Here is a 22,577-nt window from a genome sequence, read left to right on the forward strand (position 1 = left end):
AAGCTTGGCCAATATGGTGAAACATCATCTCTACTAAAAATACAAAAATTAGCCAGGCATGGTGGTGGGCACCTGTAGTCCCAGCTACCTGGAGGCTGAGGCAGGAGAATCGTTTGAACCCAGGAGGCAGAGGTTGCAGTGAGCCGAGATTGCACCACTGCACTCTAGCCTGGGCAACGGAGCGAGACTCTGTCCTAAAAAAAACAAAAAATACAAAACAGAAATAGAAAAATGTAATTGTTAATTATTCACATTTAAGTGAATAAATGAAAAAAACATTTTTTTTTTTGAGACAGAGTCTCATTTTGTCACCCAGGCTGGAGTGCAGTGGCGTGATCTTGGCTCACTGCAACCTCTGCCTCCCAGGTTCAAGCGATTCTCCTGCCTCAGCCTCCTGAGTAGCTGCGATTAAAGGCACTTGCTACTACACCCAGCTAATTTTCATATTTTTAGTAGAGGTGGGGGGTTTCACCACGTTGGCCAGGCTGCTCTCAAACTCCTGACCTCAGGTGATCCACCCACCTTGGCCTCTCCAAGTGCTGGGATTACAGGCATGAGCCACCACACCCGGCCATAAATGAGTATTTCTGAGAGGCTCCATTTTAATTTCAAATATAGTAGACATCAATAGATATAACCCATACAAACAAAAGCTCTTTGGGGTTCTCAATAAATTTTAGGAGTGCAAAGGGGTCCTGAGTCTAAAAAGTTTGGGCACTACTAAGCTAGCCTATGGCAGGAATCAGCAATCATCTGACAAAAAGCTTCCTAACATTTACTCAACACAAATGGGCAGGTCTAGGCTTCTGTAAGGATGCTGCTGCTCCTGCTGCTGCAAGTGATCATTGCAGGAATTAACATTTATGGAGAGTTCATATAGGCCAGGCACTGTGCTAAGTGCTTTACGGGACTCAGCTTGTTTTATCTTTGTAACAAATCCTGTCTGCATTTTATTTTTTATTATTTTAACAATTTTTAATTTTTAAGGGTACACAGTAGGTTTATATATTTATGGGATACATGAGATATTTTGATACTGGCATACAATGTGTAATAATCACATCAGGGTAAATGGGGTATACCACATTTTACAGTTGAGGAAATTGATGCACAGAGCAGTTGAGTAATGTGTCCAAGATTACATACTAACAGATTTGAACTGAAGCAGTCTAGCCCTGAAGTCTATGTTCTTAAAGACATATGGTTTTACCTCTCATTGTCTGTAGATTTAACACAGAAATTTGAGAATTAGCTTTGAGGAAAATAACTAGATGCTTATCTCAATGTTAATAAAATTAAGTATCTCCACTGAAAAGTGAAAAAAGGAAGTCTTTTTTATGTTTCAAGTTACAGAATCTGCATGACGCTTACCTTAGTATAGATGTGAATCCGGTCAGTATTCCTACTTGCACAGAACATTAAGGTGTCATACACTGGCAAAGTGTCTGAACTCTTCCACTGTTCTATTAAAGAAGACAAAAGAGAACCTGAAGGCTTATCTACCCTCTATCTAAAATAGCTTATTTTAATCGTGTGTAGGTTAGAACGATGAAATAGCTATATCAAAATATCAATATATTTAACAAAAAGTAATTGTCTAGGCTTGAAATAAAACTACCACGGTAGGCCATTGAAGAGCATATTGGCTTATATGGTAACCAATTGTTTTACATTTTTGCTAATGACCTAACAAGAAACAAACAGATTCAGAATTAGCTGAAAAAATACAAGTTGGTAGGCATAAGGAAGAATTTCCACCAATAAGAGCTGCTATTGGTCTTGAAAAAATTTAGACTAATCTATTCCTTTTGCTAGAGTAGATTTGAGACCGAATGAGCATCATTTTGATTATTAGCAGCAACATCGCTATGTTGAGGGCCACTTAAATGCCTGATTCCCTGTAGCCTGGTGCCTGACATTCACAAAAGAAGATAAGCAGACAAGCTTCTTTTCTGATAATCTCTTCTTTTTTAGCCCTTTCTCAGTCCTACTGTCCAATATATTTTGCAGGAGATACAGGATTATCAACGCAGGTCTAAATAACAATTATAGTTAACATTTAGTGAGCACACACAATGTGCCAGGCACTGTTGTAGGTACATACAGTAACACCTTTTAGAAATAAATAGTGCATTTTACATAGGAAGAAACTGAGGTACGTTAACTTACTTATGGTCATATGGCTAGTAAGAGGATGTAAAACCTGCAAGCTGGCTCCAGAGTCTGTGCTCTTACCTTCTCTCACAGTTCCTCAGTGATCTTTTAAAGTATTTTCCCAGACCTAGAAGTCTATGATTTGTTTGCCATTCTACTTGGCAATGTCATCATACTATTATTTTTCTAATCAAGGCATTGCCCACTTTACAAACTTGATTTATGAATTATTCCCTTATTTTGTAAATTCAAAAATGTACTTTAACATCTCTGAAACTGGCATGTCTTACAGCCAATAACAACAATGGCATTTTACAATCATTGCTGGCCATGTGGCAGTTGTAAAATAGTTGTCTTTGCCTTAGTATGGATGAGCTGAGTCATAGCTGTAATACTATTGTCACTTCTACACTACACATGAGGTATATGCATTGTTGCTACTATATGTATTTACTTTATTACCTTTAAAATGTCTTTAAATTTTTTCACTATGATTTGGTATTGAAATGAAAAGTTATCATGTATACCATAAAACTTGGATACAGACCAGGAAAGCATAAACTTGGTATTAAAGAAGCAAATGTGTATCACTGGAGGAATAACCAAAATATCTTATTTTCTTGTAAAGGAATAATGGAGTGCTTCATGGTACTGAAGGAAGCAAGAGCTCTGCAAATAGAGGAAAGTGTCTTACATTGGTTACTGAGATGTTCAAAAGGGTTGCCTATTACATGCCAAAGAAAGCAACTGAAAGCAGGAGAAATTGCCAAATCCCTCAGAATAAATGAAAGAAATGTCCAAGCAACAGAGGATGATGTGGCCTGGCCTGGGCTATCATTAAGGTATTGTGTCATAGCTTAATTGGCAGTTTTCTTTGAAGAACTATGCATTAATGCTTAAAGATCAGAAGCCATTCTTTGATAAAAATAACTGTAACAACAATTCCAAATCAGTTGATATTAATTCTTGATAGCTATCAGCTATATTAGGGAACATATTTCTCTTTTCAGTGTTGCCATGAAGTGTAAATTAATGGTTTGAGACTATAGATGATGCACCTATGGTCATTCTTCCAAACTCCTGGAATTCCAGAGAGAACAAAACTACAGTTCTAGAGTAGTATGTACCACTCTGGTTCTAAAAGAGCATATGTAGGTAGAATAAGCATTTAACATAGTGTGCCTACTTTGTTTTCTGTTTGTTTTTCATGGAAATCCATGTTAGTGGAAAGATGTGAAGCATACCTCTTATGTGGAATTCTCAGCCCAGTGATCTGAAAAGTCAAAAGAGGGAAGCAGGAATAGGTAAGGGGTAAATGCTGGCATTGTCTGGAGTGAATGAGGGCAAAGCAAATTTCACTGGCAGAACAAAACTTCAAAGTGATTTTTAAAAAGCATTTGTAAGTACAAGCTAACATGTTTTTATCAAGAGATCAATGTACAACTAACAAGCCAATATTTCCCTGCCATAGATGAAGAGACTCATAGCCCAGGTGATGACAATTGCCAGGTGTTGGTTCCTAGTCTCATATTTAGTTCACTGAGCCATATGCTGTCCCATTACCAGAGTCTCATCAGCACTTGAGAGTTTCTCACAGTGAGATCAAGAAAACTAGAGACACAAAAGAGTATAACCCACCTGAGTCTACACTGTCTACTTAAAAGCTGTTAAAATTAACAGATCTAAACAGATCCATTCCAAGACATTCTTTGGGAAGACCTTGAGGAGTTAGAAGGAAGGCTGAGAGAAGAAGAAAGAAGGATGCCTTGAGCTCAGAAATTCTTAAATGAACATTTCATTTTAAAGCTATGAGTCAGACTCTTCTATTAGTGTTTAATAGCAACTAACTTAGAAGAAAAGCTTCAACAGTCTCATCCCAACTATTGGGTTTATCTGAATAAGAATATCAATCTGTATGTTACTATGGTCACTAAATGAGTAACAAGGAAAATAACCCAAAAGTACTCAGTCTCTTGCCAGCTAGCCCATAAACGATAGTGAAATATGACATACAGGCTAGTATTTGCTAACCATCACAGCTATAAATAATGAATGGAATCAACCAAAAAGTAAACAAACCCGAAACACTGTATGGTTGGCTCCAAATGCAGTCATGATTCATACAGTCTTGACATTATGTTCCCTAAAAACATTTTCTTTAAAATACTTTTTTAAAAATATGCCAATTAAGTATAACTATTTACAAGAATTTTTGTGTAAAGGATTAATGATATGCTAAGTGTTAGTTAATTATCTGTCAGTCTTACTGTTTTGTCCCAAAGCACCTCCCAAATATCAAAACAACACCCTTACTGTGTGAATGAGCTAGGCTTGGTTGAGGCTGGGCAACAGGCCTGGTGGCAGCACATGTAGGTATTTATCGGTTTTGCTCTATGTGTAATGTCTGAATGCCAACAGACACACTCAGCTCTTCTAGCCATCTGGCGTTTAAGTATGTGGTTACAAATGGTTGGTATTTTTAATATAAAAGAGAGTAAAAGGAACCTGGAACAAAGTAGTAATTACTAATCTAATAACAGTATTATGTGTGAAAGTATATGGTTATTACTTGGATGCTAGAAATGGAAACAAGACTTACCATTACCTGGCTGGGATGTAAGTCCGTCTTCTTTCTCAATTTTTGGTGTTTCTTCCTTGCTGTCAGCCAACTGGCCAGGTTCTGACTGTGCCAGGGCTTGTTTTTCACAGTCTGAGATAGTTTGAACCTTTTTGGAGGTGTCTTTCTGAGAATCATCCTTCTTGTTTTTATCCTGGATATGGTTGAGGCTATCTATTTGCATAACTATTAAAATAAAAATTATTACAAAAATGTAATAATTTACATTTAAAAGTAAAGTAAAAAGAATGTAACAGTTAGGTCTTATAAAAAGAAAGTGAATAATGTTTATTCATATGTTCAAAACATTTATCAGGAGCATACTATATACCCAGTATTATTCTAGATGCTGAAGAGACAGCAGGAACAGGACAGAGAAATCCCTGCATTCTAGACTCCATTCTAAATGGCAGAGAAAGACAATAAAATTAACAAATAGGTAAATAGTATATTTTCAGATAAAGAGAACACAACTAAGTTTTGTTTTGTTTTTTTTTTCAGTAAGAAGGTTTTGGAGAGCACTACTATAGCAAAAGTCATGAGGACCAAGCTCTGAGAGGAGTCCCATTTGAGATGAGAGCTGTTCATGGCTCTAGGAAGCTTGGACTCGGGCCTATATTCTTGGTCTAAATATTCTAAATGTAACTGGAAGCCATTAAAGAGTTTTAGGCAAAGAAATAAAGGATCACTTTGGCTGCTGTGCACTGAAGGATCAGATTAATATGGAGGCTATTGAGGTCTGGGAGAAAGATGGTGGCTTTAGAGTAGGATGGTAGCAATAAAGATAAAGTGGTTGGAATCAAGATTTATTTGGAGGTTACTTGATGGGTTGAGTGTGGGAGGCGAGAAAGAGACCAAAGATACAGCCCAAGTTTTTAGCATGATGTAGTAAAGAACAGGGAGGAGAAGATTTGGGTATCAGATGTGGCAGTGGTAGAAATATAAATCTAATAATTATATTTTTTATATATAGTAATATCACTGTTACTTAGACTATGTATTTCTCTCTAATCAGACTTTCTTATTCACAAAAGGTAGTTTTTAAAGTTGCTTGACAGATTCCTTATTAAATCATGGGTCTAGAAATTTTCATTGTTGCTCTTGGTATTGCAAAGGAAAAATCAGAACTATAAAACCCATATTAAATTATGACTTGTTGCTAAATCATTCAACTTATACATTTAATGTGAACGGACATTATTTTATAGTCACAATAGAGCTTATTTTTATTGCCTGTAGCAGTTGGGAATTGCATGCAATCATGCTAATTGTGACAGAGATATTACATGGAATAAGCATGTGATTCCAATTTAGTTCACAGACAACAGGTGCCCACATACAAATATAACCACTCAGAGGGCAGACTTGTCAGTTTTGGTGGGAGTACCCAGAAGTGAAAGAGGGAAGACTCAGCTTCTCCCTACATTTTCCTTCAAATCAAAATTAAGACAGAGAGAAGAGCAAGGCAAGAGGAAGGAACTGCAATATCAGAATTTATATCTTAGCTGAGTCTCTGTCAATGCCAATATTTTGAAGAGTTAATGTATGATGCAAAATTAGATGTGTACAATTATTACAATTGATAAAATACAATGTGTACTTCCAGTTTCCAAAACTGTCAACTTGGCATTTTTATTACTATAAAAATGCTCTATAGAATTGGAAACAAGAATACGCATGATCTTTTTCTTACGACAACCACGGGTAGTAATAATCATTTCAGAAACTAAACATCAGAAAATGGTATCCCATGCTATAAAAACATACTTGAGGTATATTTATGATTTCTGACTTTAAAATAATAGGTTTTAAAAAAGAATAAATTCAAAAACACCAGACATCAAATTGGTTCACAAATGAAGATTGATCCATAGAGGAGTTTTGATGCTTTGACAAGCAAAAACCATGGCACAATGTATACTGACTAGGCAAAGAAGCTACATTAGATTATTTTGCCATTTAAACATAAAAATAATCCGCAATTTCCTTAAAAACAAGTATTAGCTACAGAGGAGAGAAAATAGAAGGTCTATGAGTATAAGGCATATTTGCTACCATAGCAACAGAGCTTCTATTCCTGCTCACTGAATTCATATCCTGCTGACATTAATCAGAAATGTCCATTTGTGCCAAATTAATGCCATATCACAGACGTTTGGGGATATACATTCTTGACAGAACTGAGAGCTTTTCACATTCCATAAGGGATAAATTCAGTCTTCATTATAAGAAGCTCTTATTCCAATTTAAAAGCTAAAGTTGTGCTGAGTCACACTAACCCTGGATAACAGCAGTCTCTAAAAGCACAGGTTATCTGAAGACACCACTAACAGCCCTTACCTCCATGGTCACCTTCTATATACTCACCAGCACTGCCTTGAGGAGTCTCACACATTTCACAATAGGGTAACACTGAATTATTGATATAGGTGCAGAGACTACACTGCCAGCCCTCTACAGGAAAGGCTGGGGTGGTTAACTGGGCCTTGGCCTCCTGTACACTTTCCACGAGTGGAGTTCGGATTTGCTTGGACTGGGATGGTGTCTCTTCCGACGGACTGCAGTGGTCTTCCGAGGCAGCCAATTTCAATCTTTTCGTTTCAGGTTCAACATCACTTTCATAATCGATGATATCTCTTGCAGCTCTTTTTGTAGGGTCTGATGACACTACAGTATTTTCCTCCTGGAATCTCTTTGATTCGTCACAGGAGGTCATCAACTGTCTTTTTTTAGGTTGTGGTACAAAAAATGATCGAATATCATGCTGTTTTTCTTTTTCGAACTAGGAAAAGCAAACAGTAGTTATCAAAGTAAGAAGCAATCTAATATGTTCTTCTTACATAAAAGAGCTTAACAAAATATTTTAATTAACCATATTGCCTTATCCTTTAAATACCTTTTGGAAATGAATTCATTATGCTCTGACTCTTCATATATACATATATAAATATATATATGTAAAACATATCCATGTACTTCCTGTGTCTAACTTTTTTCTTAGCACTTATTGTGTGCCAAGCATTTAACATATATTAACTCATTTAATCCTCACATCAGCTCTATGAAGTCAATACTAGTATTATTATAACATTTCGGAAGAAACTGCAGCTTTAGAGAGGTAAGATAACTTGGTTAGAGCAGTTATATAACAAAAATATACTTAATACATTACCCTAAATATATGTCACGGAAAAAAAGGCAACTGTGTATTCAAATATTTCAGGTCAATCAAGGACCTAAAAAAATGCTTCACACCTAAAATATAAACACAGTGCTCACACATAATGTTATTCATATGAAAATGTTTTCTTGACCAGGAAGCTGTTAATTAGGCTGGGTGCGGCGGCTCATGCCCATAAACCTAGCACTTTGGGAGGCTGATATGGCAGGACTGCCTGAGCCCAGGAGTTCAAGACTAGCTTGGGCAACACGGTGAAACCCCGTCACTACAAAAAAAAACAAAAAAACAAAAAACAAACCCCAAAACAAAAATTAGCCAGGAGTGCTGGTGTGCACCTGTAGTCCCAGCTACTCGGGGAGCTGAGGTGGGAAGACTGCTGGAGCCTCGGAGGTTGAGGCTACAGTGAGCTGTGATTGTGCCACTGCACTTCAGCTGAGGCAAAGGAGTGAGACCCTGTCAAAAAAAAAAAAAAAAAAAAAAAAAAAAAAACGGGGGATGGAGCCAAGATGGCCGAATAGGAACAGCTCCAGTCTACAGCTTCCAGCATGACTGAAGATGGGTGATTTCTGCATTTCCAACTGAGGTACCAGGTTCCTCTCACTGGGGAGTGCAAGACAGTGGGTGCAGGACAGTGGGTGCAGCGCACTGAGCATTAGCTGAAGCAGGGCGAGGCATCGACTCACCCGGGAAGCGCAAGGGGTCAGGGAATTCCCTTTCCTAGTCAAAGAAAGAGGTGACAGATGGCACCTGGAAAATCGGGTCACTCCCACCCTAATACTGCGCTTTTCCAACGGTCTTAGCAAACGCCACACCAGGAGATTATATCCCGCGCATGGCTCGGAGGCTCCTACACCCATGGAGCCTTGCTCATTGCTAGCACAGCAGTCTGAAATCAAACTGCAAGGCTGCAGTGAGGCTGGGGGAGGGGCGCCTGCCATTGCTGAGGCTTGAGTAGGTAAACAAAGTGGCCTGGAAGCTCGAACTGGGTGGAGCCCACCACAGCTCAAGGAGGCCTGCCTGCCTCTGTAGACTCCATCCACCTCTGGGGGCAGGGCACAGCCAAACAAAAGGCAGCAGAAACCTCTGCAGACTTAAATGTCCCTGTCTGACAGCTTTGAAGAGAGTAGTGGTTCCCCCAGCACGCAGCTGGAGATCTGAGAATGGACAGACTGCCTCCTTAAGTGGGTCCCTGACCCCCGAGTAGCCTAACTGGGAGGCAGCCCCCAGTAGGGGCAGACTGACACCTCACATGGCCAGGTACTCCTCTGAGACAAAACTTCCAGAGGAATGATCAGGCAGCAACATTTGCTGTTCACCAATATCTGCTGTTCTACAGCCTCTGCTTCTGATACCCAGGCAAACAGGGTCTGGAGTGGACCTCCAGCAAACTCCAACAGACCTGCAGCTGAGGGTCCTGACTGTTAGAAGGAAAACTAACAAACAGAAAGGACATCCACACCAAAACCCCATCTATACGTCACCATCATCAAAGACCAAACGTAGATAAAATCACAAAGATGGGGAAAAAACAGAGCAGAAAAACTGGAAACTCTAAAAATCAGGGTGCCTTTCCTCCTCCAAAGGAACGAGCTCCTCACCAGCAACGGAACAAAGCTGGATGGAGAATGACTTTGACGAGGTGAGAGAAGAAGGCTTCCGACAATCAAACTACTCCGAGCTAAAGGAGGAAGTTTCAGCCAATGGCAAAGAAGTTAAAAACCTTGAAAAAAAATTAGACGACTGGCTAACTAGAACACCGGATGCAGAGAAGTCCTTAAAGGACCTGATGGAGCTGAAAACCACGGCACGAGAGCTATGTGATGAATGCACAAGCCTCAGTAGCCGATTTGATCAACTGGAAGAAAGACTATCAGTGATGGAAGATCAAATGAATGAAATGAAGCGAGCAGAGAAATTTAGAGAAAAAAGAATAAAAAGAAATGAACAAAGCCTCCAAGAAATATGGGACCATGTGAAAAGACCAAATCTACATCTGATTGGTGTACCTGAAACTGATGGGGAGAATGGAACCAAGTTGGAAAACACTCTGCAGGATATTATCCAGGAGAACTTCCCCAATCTGGCAAGGCAGGCCAACATTCGAATTCAGGAAATACAGAGAACGCCACAAAGATACTCCTCGAGAAGAGCAACTCCAAGACATACAATCGTCAGATTCACCAAAGTTGAAATGAAGGAAAAAATGTTAAGGGCAGCCAGAGAGAAAGCTCGGGTTACCCACAAAGGGAAGCCCATCAGACTAACAGCAGATCTCTCGGCAGAAACTCTACAAGCCAGAAAAGAGTGGGGGCCAATATTCAACATTCTTAAAGAAAAGAATTTTCAACCTAGAATTTCATATCCAGCCAAACTAAGCTTCATAAGTGAAGGAGAAATAAAATCCTTTACAGACAAGCAAATGCTGACAGATTTTGTCACCACCAGACCTGCCCTAAAAGAGCTCCTGAAGGAAGCACTAAACATGGAAAGGAACAACCAGTACCAGCCACTGCAAAAACATGCCAAATTGTAAAGACCATCGAGGCTAGGAAGAAACTGCATCAACTAACGAGCAAAATACCCAGCTAACATCATAATGACAGGATCAAATTCACACATACAGTAATAGCCTTAAATGTAAATGGGCTAAATGCTCCAATTAAAAGACACAGACTGGCAAATTGGATAACGAGTCAAGACCCATCAGTGTGCTGTATTCAGGAAACCCATCTCATGTGCAGAGACACGCATAGGCTCAAAATAAAGGGATGGAGGAAGATCTACCAAGCAAATGGAAAACAAAAAAAGGCAGGGGTTGCAATCCTAGTCTCGGATAAAACAGACTTTAAACCAACAAAGATCAAAAGAGACAAAGAAGGCCATTACATAATGGTAAAGGGATCAATTCAACAAGAAGAGCTAACTATCCTAAATATATACGCACCCAATACAGGAACACCCAGATTCATAAAGCAAGTCCTTAGAGACCTACAAAGAGACTTAGTCTCCCACACAATAATAATCGGAGACCTTAACACCCCACTGTCAACATTAGACAGATCAACGAGACAGAAAGTTAACAAGGCTATCCAGGAACTGAACCCAGCTCTGCACCAAGCAGACCTAATAGACATCTATAGAACTCTCCACCCCAGATCAACAGAATATACATTGTTTTCAGCACCATACCACACCTATTCCAAAACTGACCACATAGTTGGAAGTAAAGCACTCCTCAGCAAATGTAAAAGAACAGAAATTATAACAAACTGTCTCTCAGACCACAGTGCAATCAAACTAGAACTCAGGATTAAGAAACTCGCTCAAAACCGCATAACTACATGGAAACTGAACAACCTGCTCCTAATGACTACTGGGTACATAATGAAATGAAGGCAGAAATAAAGATGTTCTTTGGAATCACTGAGAACGAAGACACAACATACCAGAATCTCTGGGATACATTCAAAGCAGTGTGTAGAGGGAAATTTATACCACTAAATGTCCACAAGAGAAAGCAGGAAAGATCTAAAATTGACACCCTAACATCACAATTAAAAGAACTAGAGAAGCAAGAGCAAACAAATTCAAAAGCTAGCAGAAGGCAAGAAATAACTAAGATCAGAGTAGAACTGAAGGACATAGAGACACAAAAAACCCTTCAAAAATTCAATGAATCCAGGAGCTGGTTTTTTGAAAAGATCAACAAAATTGATAGACCGCTAGCAGGACTAATAAAGAAGAAAAGAGAGAAGAATCAAATAGACGCAATAAAAAACGATAAAGGGGTTATCACCACCGATCCCACAGAAATACAAACTACCATCAGAGAATACTATAAACACCTCTATGCAAATAAACTAGAAAATCTAGAAGAAATGGATAAATTCCTCAACACATACACCCTCCCAAGACTGAACCAGGAAGAAGCTGAATCTCTGAATAGACCAATAACAGGCTCTGAAATTGAGGCAATAATTAATAGCTTACCAACCAAAAAAAGTACAGGACCAGATGGATTCACAGCCAAATTCTATGAGAGGTACAAGGAAGAGCTGGTACCATTCCTTCTGAAACTATTCCAATCAATAGAAAAAGAGGGAATCCTCCCTAACTCACTTTATGAGGCCAGCATCATCCTGATACCAAAGCCTGGCAGAGACACAACAAAAAAAGAGAATTTTAGACCAATATCCCTGATGAACATTGATGCAAAAATCCTCAATAAAATACTGGCAAACCGAATCCAGCAGCACATCAAAAAGCTTATCCACCATGATCAAGTGGGCTTCATCCCTGGGAGGCAAGGCTGGTTCAACATACGAAAATCAATAAACGTAATCCAGCATATAAACAGAACCAAAGACAAAAACCACATGATTATCTCAATAGATGCAGAAAAGGCCTTTGACAAAATTCAACAACCCTTCATGCTAAACACTCTCAATAAATTAGGTATTGATGGGATTTATCTCAAAATAATAAGAGCTATCTATGACAAACCCACAACCAATATCATACTGAATGGACAAAAACTGGAAGCATTCCCTTTGAAAACTGGCACAAGACAGGGATGCCCTCTCTCACCATTCCTATTCAACATAGTGTTGGAAGTTCTGGCCAGGGCAATGAGGCAGGAGAAGGAAATAAAGGGCATTCAATTAGGAAAAGAGGAAGTCAAATTGTCCCTGTTTGCAGATGACATGATTATGTATCTAGAAAACCCCATCGTCTCAGCCCAAAATCTCCTTAAGCCGATAGGCAACTTCAGCAAAGTCTCAGGATACAAAATCAATGTACAAAAATCACAAGCATTCTTATACACCAATAACAGACAAACAGAGAGCCAAATCATGAGTGAACTCCCATTCACAATTGCTTCAAAGAGAATAAAATACCTAGGAATCCAACTTAGAAAGGAAGTGAAGGACCTCTTCAAGGAGAACTACAAACCACTGCTCAATGAAATAAAAGAGGATACAAACAAATGGAAGAACATTCCATGCTCATGGGTAGGAAGAATCAATGTCGTGAAAATGGCCATACTGCCCAAGGTAATTTATAGATTCAATGCCATCCCCATCAAGCTACCAATGACTTTCTTCACAGAATTGGAAAAAACTACTTTAAAGTCCATATGGAACCAAAAAAGAACCCACATTGCCAAGTCAATCCTAAGCCAAAAGAACAAAGCTGGAGGCATCACACTACCTGACTTCAAGCTATACTACAAGGTTACAGTAACCAAAACAGCATGGTACTGGTACCAAAACAGAGATATAGACCAATGGAAGAGAACAGAGCCCTCAGAAATAATGCCGCATATCTACAACTATCTGATCTTTGACAAACCTGAGAAAAACAAGCAATGGGGAAAGGATTCCCTATTTCATAAATGGTGCTGGGAAAACTGGCTAGCCATATGTAGAAAGCTGGAAGTGGATCCCTTCCTTACACCTTATACAAAAATTAATTCAAGATGGATTAAAGACTTACCATGTTAGACCTAAAACCATAAAAACCCTAGAAGAAAACCTAGGCAATACCATTCAGGACACAGGCATGGGCAAGGACTTCATGTCTAAAACACCAAAAGCAATGGCAACAAAAGCCAAAATTGATAAATGGGATCTAATTAAACTAAAGAGCTTCTGCACAGCAAAAGAAACTACCATCAGAGTGAACAGGCAACCTACAGAATGGGAGAAAATTTTTGCAATCTACTCATCTGACAAAGGGCTAATATCCAGAATCTACAATGAACTCAAACAAATTTACAAGAAAAAAACAAACAACCCCATCAACAAGTGGGCGAAGGATATGAACAGACACTTCTCAAAAGAAGACATTTATGCAGCCAAAAGACACATGAAAAAATGCTCATCATCACTGGCCATCAGAGAAATGCAAATCAAAACCACAATGAGATACCATCTCACACCAGTTAGAATGGCGATCATTAAAAAGTCAGGAGACAACAGGTGCTGGAGAGGATGTGGAGAAATAGGAACACTTTTACACTGTTGGTGGGACTGTAAACTAGTTCAACCATTGTGGAAGTCAGTGTGGTGATTCCTCAGGGATGTAGAACTAGAAATACTATTTGACCCAGCCATCCCATTACTGGGTATATACCCAAAGGATTATCAAACATGCTGCTATAAAGACACATGCACACGTATGTTTATTTCGGCACTATTCACAATAGCAAAGACCTGGAACCAACCCAAATGTCCAACGATGATAGACTGGATTAAGAAAATGTGGCACATATACACCATGGAATACTATGCAGCCCTAAAAAATGATGAGTTCATGTCCTTTGTAGGGACATGGATGAAGCTGGAAACCATCATTCTCAGCAAACTATCGCAAGGACAAAAAACTAAACACCACATGTCCTCACTCATAGGTGGGAATTGAACAATGAGAACACATGGACACAGGAAGGGGAACATCACACACTGGGGCCTGTTGTGGGGTGGGGGAAGGGGGGAGGGATAGCATTAGGAGATATACCTAATGTTAAATGATGAGTTAATGGGTGCAGCACACCAACATGGCACATGTATACATATGTAACAAATCTGCACGTTGTGCACATGTACCCTAAAACTTAAAGTATAACTAAAAACAAAAAACAAAAAAACCTGTTAATTAGGACAGCTTCTTTAGTAGACACATTTTAATAATAACCTTGTTTTCAAGAAATGTATTTCTTTTGTTTAAGAACAGCTACATCATTGCATGTTTTACATCTTTTCAATGTGTGAATCTCAGTTTCCTAATTAGAGTAAGTAGGATACCTATCTCCATGGTTAATTAGCTACAGTTAGGGCAAATTAAAGGATTTAGTTTCAGAGGTGGAGTTGGGAACTATGTTAGAAACACAGTGTGGCTGAATATATTTTCAATGATGGTCACACCAATTCTTATGTCATTTCACATGCTCTTTGTACAATATGACACTGACATGCCTCCATTGAGAGGTGGGATCTATGTTCTTCTTCCTTGAACGTGAGTAGACCTTTGTAACTGTCTCACCCAACAGAATGCAGTTAAAGTAATGCTGTGTGACTTTTTTTTTTTTTTTTTTGAGGCAGAGTTTCACTCTTGTCTCCCAGGCTGGAGTACAATGGCGCAATCTCAGCTCACTGCAACCTCCGCCTCCCGAAAGTAGCTGGGATTACAGGTGTTCACCACCACGCCCAGCTAATTTTTGTATTTTTAGTAGAGATGGGGTTTCACCATGTTGGCCAGGCGGGTCTTGAACTCCTGACCTGAGGTGATCCACCCGCCCCGGCCCCCCCAAAGCGATGGGATTACAGGCGTGAGCCACCGTGCCTGGCCAATGCTGTGTGACTTCTGAGGCTAGGTCATTGAAGGTAATACGGCTTCAACTTGGCTGGCCCTCTGTCTCTCCCTTTCTTTCTCTCTTGGGACACTTGCCTTGGGAACCTAGCCACCATTGGTGTGAGGAAACCCAGGCCACATGGAGAAATCCTGCGGTGTTCCAGTTGACAGCCCCAGAAAAGCTCCCAGGTGACAGACAGCACCAATTGCCAGACATGTGAGTGAACAAGCCTTCAGAGAAGTTTTCAGCCCCTGGCATGGGTGTCTTCCATCAAGGGCCACAGTCATCATGGAGGAGACATGTCATTCCTGTTGTACCCTGGTTGAATCCTGCACCCATAGAAACTATAAGAAATAATACATGGCTATTGTTGTCTTAAGACACTAAGTTTTGGAGCAATTTGTTATGCAGTAATAGATAACTAAGACAGACCCTGTAGATAATGATAGCAAAATACCATATATTGTAAATGATATTTTACATAATGAATATTATCTGTACTTCTTAGTGGTACTATATAAGAAAGAATTATAAAATTCATAAAAACAGAAAGATTAGTGGTTACCAGAGGCTGGAGGGGAAGGGGAAATGGAGAGTGATTGCTACATAATTATAGACTCTCTGGGGTAATGGAAAATTTTTGGAAATACTGGTGGTGGGTGCACAACACACTGTGAATGTAATGCCACTAACTGTACACTTAAAAATGGTTAAAATGACAAATTTTATTTACCACAGTATAAAAATTCAAAAAAAAAGGAAGCGAAAAAATAAGGAAGGAAAATTTAGGCTGTTCCCATATTTGTAAAATTAAAACATGTTATCATAGGGAAAAAGCTCTCTCCCCTGCTCCACTACTCCCAATAATGTAGAACTCTTATTTTGCATGGCTGCTAATTTATACATTCTCAAATACTACAAAAAGTTATCTAATTAGTTGTGAAATATACAGAATTCAGATAAATATAGAGAATGAAATCATTAACCACAAGACACGATTTTTAAAACAATGCGTAAGGGAAATTAAAGAAAGAGCGGGCCAGGCATGGTGGCTCATGCTTGTAATCCCAGCACTTTGGGAAGCTGAGGCGGGTGGCTCACGAGGTCAGGAGTTTGAGACCAGCCTGGCCAACATGATGAAACCGTGTCTCTACTAATACAAAAATTAGCTGGGCGTGGTGGCATGCACCTGTAGTCCCAGCTACTTGGGAGACTGAGGCAGAAGAACCGCTCAAACCTGGGAGGTGGAGGTTGCATGATCCAAGACCACACCACTGCACTCCAGCCTGGGCAATGGAGCAAGACTCCATGTCAAAAAAAAAAAAGGGTGGAGGAAAGCAGAGAGATTAATAGACTGATGAAGTTTGGTGTTTTTTAAAAAAAGGTAACAGGCTGAGTACAGTGGCTCATGCCTGTAGTCCAGTACATTGGGAAGCCAAGACAGGAGGATTGTTTGATGCAAGGAGTTCTAGACCAGCCTAGGCAACATAGCAAGATCCTGTCTCTACAAAAAACAGAAAAATCAGCCAGGCATGGTGGCGTGCGCCTGTAGTCCTAGCTACTTTAGGAGGCTGAGGAAGGAGGATTGCTTGAGTCCAGGAGTCCCACACCAGTCTGGGCAACATGGCAAGACCCTGTCTCTTAAAAACAAAAAGGTAACAAAGAAACAAATAGAATTAAACATTTAAAGAAAATATTCTATTCTGCACAATAAAACAGCAAAGAGAGCTTGCAGAATTTTGAAAATACTAGCAAATGTTCAGCAAACATGCACAAATTCTATCAGCTATTTCTAGTTAAACCATACTGTTTTTCTGATAGAGGTAAACTTTCTGTCTTTGCCTGTCTAGAAATGAGTTGATTTTGTCCTCATGTTTATTCAGTAGTTTTGCTGGGCATACGATTCTCCTTGAATCCTTCCTTTTTGAGACAGGGTCTTCCTCTGTCACCCAGGTTGGAGTGTAGTGGTGCAATCACAGCTCATTGGAGTCTTGACCTCCTGGATTCAAGTGATCCTCCCACCTCAGCTTCCCAAGTAGCTGGGACTGCAGGAGCATGCCACCATGCCTGGCTAATTTTTGTATTTTTTTGCAGAGATTGAGTTTCAACATGTTGCCCAGGCTGGTCTTGAACTGTTGAGCTCAAGTAATCCACCTGTCTTGGCCCCCCAGAGTGGTGGAATTACAGGCGTGAGCCACCATGCCTGACCTCTCAAATCCTTAAAGGCATTGTTCTGTTTCTTCCAATATCTGTTGTTGCTGAAAATGTTGTTCCTTGGTAGGCTGCACATTTTTGCTTTCTTTTAGGGCTTTTCAGGAACTTTTATTTTTGGTGTTTTAAAATTTCACAGTGATTTACCTCTATATAGTCTATATTTATATGCCTTTAAAAATTCTGCTCAGGACTTAAGATACCTTATTAATTTTGAATACTATTATCTTTAGCTCTTGAAAATTTCTATTATTCTTTGATAGTTCCTTCCTCTTAATTTTCTCTTTTTCTGGCATTCCTATTAGTAGAATGTTAGACTTATACATTTATGTCTTACCTTTTACTGTAATATTTTCCTTCTTTTTGTCTTTTTACCCTGTAAACTCTTAGTTTTCCTCTACTTATCTTTCAACCCTTCTATAGAATCATTTTAGTTTGGCAGTCATATTTTTAACATCTAGAAGTTCCTTGTTATTCTCTGTTCTTTTTGTTTGTTTGTTTTTACCATATTCTCATTTTATTTTTATGGGCAATATAATCTCAAATCTGAAACTACTACTTAAGAGTTTTTAAAAAATTATCTTCAGGATCAATTTGTATATTAGTTTACTTTTGCTTACCTTTTTCATGCTATAGATTTTCTCTTCAAATGTCTAATGACACTTGATCGTCCCTTCCTTGAGGGATGAATGGGGAATGGGAGGGTTTCCTGGGAACTTAGGACACATGGGGCTAGCAGCAAGAAGATCTGATGGGACATGCTGACTGAACATGAGGGGTGAGGAAGATGCAGGGGCCTAGAGTAATCTTCAGACTCCTAGATTTTTGACTTGTAACATGGTAGGGATGATATTTTCAGTTACTGCAATAGAAAATACAGAAAGATAAATAGGTACATTAGAAGACCAAAAAAGAAGAGCTAAGGAAACAAGTTCACTTTTAGAAATGTATGAGAACTAGTGGTACTGGGGTAGAGGATTACAGGAAGCAGGTTTGGAGTCCATAAGAGAGACAACTGAGGCCAGGCACGGTGGCTCACGCCTGTAATCCCAGAACTTTGGGAAGGTGAGGTGGGCGAATCACTTGAGGTCAGGAGTTCCACACCAGCCTAGCCAACGTGGTCAAACCCCAGCTCTACAAAAAATACAAAAAGTAGCTGGGCATGGTGCGCACGCCTGTAATTCCAGCTTCTTGGGAGGCTGAGGCACGAGAATCGCTTGAACTCAGGAAGCAGAGGTTGCAGCGAGCCAACTTTTGCCTCTGAACTCCAGCCTGGGTGACAGAGTGAGACTCTGTCTCCAAAAAAAAAAAAAAAAGAGAGAGACAATTGGATTTAGGTATCAGAGAACAATCATGGACATGCAGGTGGATAAAATCATAAAAGTGGATGTCATGCCACATAGAGGTAGTTCAATAAAGTAAGAAAAGGTAAAAAGGACAGAAAACAAGGGAACAAAATTAATGGCTGAATGAGTAAAAGATATCCAGAAGAAAACTCAAAGCAAAAAATCAGGAGGGTAATGGCTTTAGTGTGTGTTTCGGTTTTCCATTCATTATAGTAGACACTCAGTAGGTACTTTCTTTCTTTTTTTTTTTTTTTAAAGAGATGGGGTCTCAGTGTTACCCAGGGGGGGCTCAAACTCCTAGGGCACAAGCAATCCTCCTGCTCAGCCTACTAAGTAGCTGGGACCTACAGGCACACCACTGCACCTGGCTTTCGGTAGGTACTTTCAATCAGATCAACTTGTGTCCTTCCGTCCTGGGAAGTTTTCTTAAATTATTTTTTTCTTCCTCTATCTTATCTTTCTAGACCTCCTATTAGGAAAAAAGCTTCTGAACAGATTATTTAATTTTCTTCACTTTTCCTATATCTTTGTTCTACTTCTGGGTAATTTCTTCATTATCCTCCTTTCTTTCCTTATTTAATTATTAATTTCTGGTATTAGAGTTTTAAGCTCTAAGAGCTTGTTGTGTTCTCTGATTTTTCCTTTTTCTTATTCATGTTTCATGAGCACAATATTTTTACTTATCTGTGTCTACTGATGGTAGTTTTTTGTTTTGTTTTTACATTTTCTTCAGCTCATTACATTGTCTCTGTTTCTTTTGTATCTCATTCTTGGCTTACATGTTTGTTTTGGTTTCTGTTTTTCACATGAGAGGTGGCCTTCTGTTATCCACTGATATTTAATAAGATGCTAAAATGCTATCAGGAGTTCCACATGGGAGACTTCACTGTAGGGTCATCACAGACTCTTTTATGATCTCCTTCAGTCTCCACAAGTTTTTGCTTGGTCTAGTCAATTTCTCCACAGATGACACAATGTTAGCTACCACGGAGCTGGTCAGAGAAAGGTGCTAAAGAGGCTGGGTGCGGTGGCTCACGCCTGTAATCTCAGCACTTTGGGAGGCCAAGGTGAGTGGATCATGAGGTCAGGATTTCAAGATCAGTCTGGCCAAGATGGTGAAACCCCGTCTCTACTAAAAATACAAAAATTAGCTGTGCGTAGCGTTGGCGCCTGTAATCCCAGCTACTCAGGAGGCTGAGGCAGGGAACCCGGCAGGCAGAGGTTGCAGTGAGCCGAGATCGTGCCACTGCACTCCAGCCTGGGCAACAGAGTGAGACTCCTTCTAAAAAAAATAATAATTAAAAAAATTACCATTAATTAAGGAATCTTTCTTAATCTGCTTGTTTTCAATTTAATGCCTTAACCATACCCTCAACCACCTCTCTTCCTATACTTAAAAAAACTTTTTTTTTCTTTCTGAAGCAGGGTCTCACTTTGTCACCAAGGCTGGAGTGCAATGGTGTGATCACAGCTCACTGCAGCCTTAGCCTTCTGGGCTCAAGAGATGCTCTTGCCTCAGCCTCCTGAGTAGCGGGGACTACAGGTGCATGCTGCCATGTCTGGTTAATTTTTGTTGTTACTGTTTAGACAAGGGTCTCCCTGTGTTGCCTGGGCTGGTCTTGAACTCCTGGGCTCAAGCGATCCTTCTGCCTTAGCCTCCCAAAGTGCTGGAATTAAAAGCATGAGCCACCATGCCCGGCCTTAAATTTATTTTTTTTAAGAAGAGCAAATAAAACAAACTGATGTCAGCATAGCTATATATATAAAATATATAATAGTCCACTATCATCTACACTGAATAATGTTTAAATAATACTTGAATCTTTTGTCCTAGTCTATATTTTAAAGAATCTGTTTATTTAATGACTTATGTCTCCATTTCCCCACCAAAAAAAAAAAAAAAAAATTTGCAACATTTGTTAAAACAAAAGGAATCTTCCCAACAACAAAACAGAACAACAAAGAAGGCTGAACGTGGTGGCTCATGCCTGTAATCCCAGTACTTTGGGAGTCCAAGGCAGGCAGATCACTTGATCTGGCCAAACAGATCAAACCAGCCTGGACAACATATCAAAACCCCATCTATACTAAAAACACAAAAATTAGCTAGGCATTGGGGCTCACGCCTGTAATCTCAGCACTTTGGGAAGCCAAGGCGGGCAGATCACTTGAGGTCAGGAGTTCGAAACCAGCCTGGCCAACATGGTGAAACCCTGTCTCTACTGAAAATACAAAAAAATTAGTCGTGCGTGGTGGTGGGTGCCTGTAATCCCAGCTACTCGGGAGGCTGACGCACAAGAATCACCTGAACCCAGGAAGTGGAGGTTGCAGTGAGCTGAGTTCGCACCATTGCACTCCAGCCTGGGTGACAGAGCATACTCCATCTCAAAAATAAATAAATAAATAAATAAATAAACAAATAAACAAAACAACTAAAGAAACCTCCCCACAAAAAAAGAATTCTCAGGGCCTTCAAATACCAGCTTTACAGTTGATCTTCTTAATTAAGCTATTTAATTAAGCTATTTTAAAAATAACTTATTTTACTATTTAAACAATGACTTATTTTGGGAAAATAGCATTTGAGAATTCTCATTATGTGCTGAAGGCAGGTTGAGAGGTAAGGTTAGCAGTGACTGACAGTAATGAGAAACTGATGCTTACTTCTGCCATTATGGTAGTTTATGAACAGTGCATGGGAGTAATCAGTATAGGTGATGTTCTAAAACAGAACATTCCACTTGGGTAATAAAATTGAGGCTTTAGTACATAAAATCCAGAAAACAAGGGAAAGGATAGAAAGGAAATCATTTTAATAATATTGTGAACCAAAAGATACTCTTAAGAATACAATATTAGCAAAAGGAGAGAGCAAGATTAGCAACGACTATGGCTAATGTTATGATGGCTAAACTGAACAATGATGAATGCTGTCACAGGAAGTAAACCTTACAAGTTAAGGTCCTGGCCATAGGGCTGCCATAAGCTGGAAGGCCTAAAAGGAGTAAGGATTTCCTATGAGGTAATCAGTGAGAAACCTGATCCATGTCATCAATTGTGCTTTCTGATTGTAGCCTCTGGGCAATCAGCAGGAAGTTGGTTGAGGTCTTTTTGACATTTAGCAGCTATGACTAATAGAAAAACAAGTGAGAAAATCTCTTTGATATATTCTAAAGATAATTATACCTGCTGGATGGAAACAAAGAGGGTCTCCTGGTTTACTGAAAATGATTTTTTGTTTTGTTTTTTGAGGCAGAATCTCACTCTGTTGCCCAGGTTGGAGTGAAGTGGCACAGTCTTGGCTCAATGCAACCTCCGCCTCCCTGGTTCAAGTGATTCTTGTGTCTCAGCCTCCCGAGTAGCTGGGACTACAAGCATGTGCCACCATGCCTGGCTAATTTTTTGTATTTTTAGTAGAGACAGGGGCTGGGTGCTGTGGCTCACGCCTGTAATCCCAGCACTTCGGGAGGCTGAGGCAGGCAGATCACCTGAGGTCGGGAGTTCGAGAGCAGCCTGACCAACACGGAGAAACCCCATCTCTACTAAAAATACAAAAATAGCCGGGCATGGTGGCACATGCCTGTAATGCCAGCTACTTGGGAGGCTGAGGCAGGAGAATCGCTTGAACCTGGGAGGCAGAGGTTATAGTGAGCCGAGATCGCGTCATTGCACTCCAGCCTGGGCAACGAGATTGAAACTCCATCTCAAAAAAAA

The 22,577-nt window shown here is 39.7% G+C and overlaps 2 protein-coding genes across 26 annotated transcripts in view; one reads left to right on the forward strand and one right to left on the reverse strand.

Annotated features, from left to right (window-relative positions):
• The window catches only part of RAB3GAP1 (RAB3 GTPase activating protein catalytic subunit 1), a 198,652-nt gene extending 194,012 nt beyond the window's left edge, over positions 1 to 4,640 (forward strand). Inside the window, exons 27-28 of one of the 2 annotated variants that reach the window (XR_010150072.1) lie at positions 2,783 to 2,996; positions 3,379 to 3,458. The gene's annotated coding sequence lies outside the window, so the exon portion shown is untranslated. Of the gene's footprint in view, positions 1 to 2,782 lie in introns of both variants that reach the window. The other variant, XR_008546775.2, reaches the window with a different exon arrangement.
• ZRANB3 (zinc finger RANBP2-type containing 3) overlaps positions 1 to 22,577 on the reverse strand; it is a 331,454-nt gene that overhangs the window by 23,862 nt on the left and 285,015 nt on the right. For 18 of the 24 annotated variants that reach the window (XM_054679794.2, XM_016949744.4, XM_063791135.1 and 15 more), the window contains 3 exons: positions 7,139 to 7,553; positions 4,754 to 4,957; positions 1,372 to 1,463 (listed from right to left, as the gene is read on the reverse strand). In XM_054679794.2, the coding sequence (XP_054535769.1) occupies positions 1,372 to 1,463; positions 4,754 to 4,957; positions 7,139 to 7,553 (711 nt within the window). The remainder of the gene's footprint in view (positions 1 to 1,371; positions 1,464 to 4,753; positions 4,958 to 7,138; positions 7,554 to 22,577) is intronic. The other 6 variants (XM_016949745.4, XM_063791145.1, XM_063791138.1 and 3 more) reach the window with 1 other exon arrangement.

The sequence above is a fragment of the Pan troglodytes genome, chromosome 13 (genome assembly GCF_028858775.2).
Source record: "Pan troglodytes isolate AG18354 chromosome 13, NHGRI_mPanTro3-v2.0_pri, whole genome shotgun sequence".
Lineage (NCBI taxonomy): Eukaryota > Metazoa > Chordata > Mammalia > Primates > Hominidae > Pan > Pan troglodytes.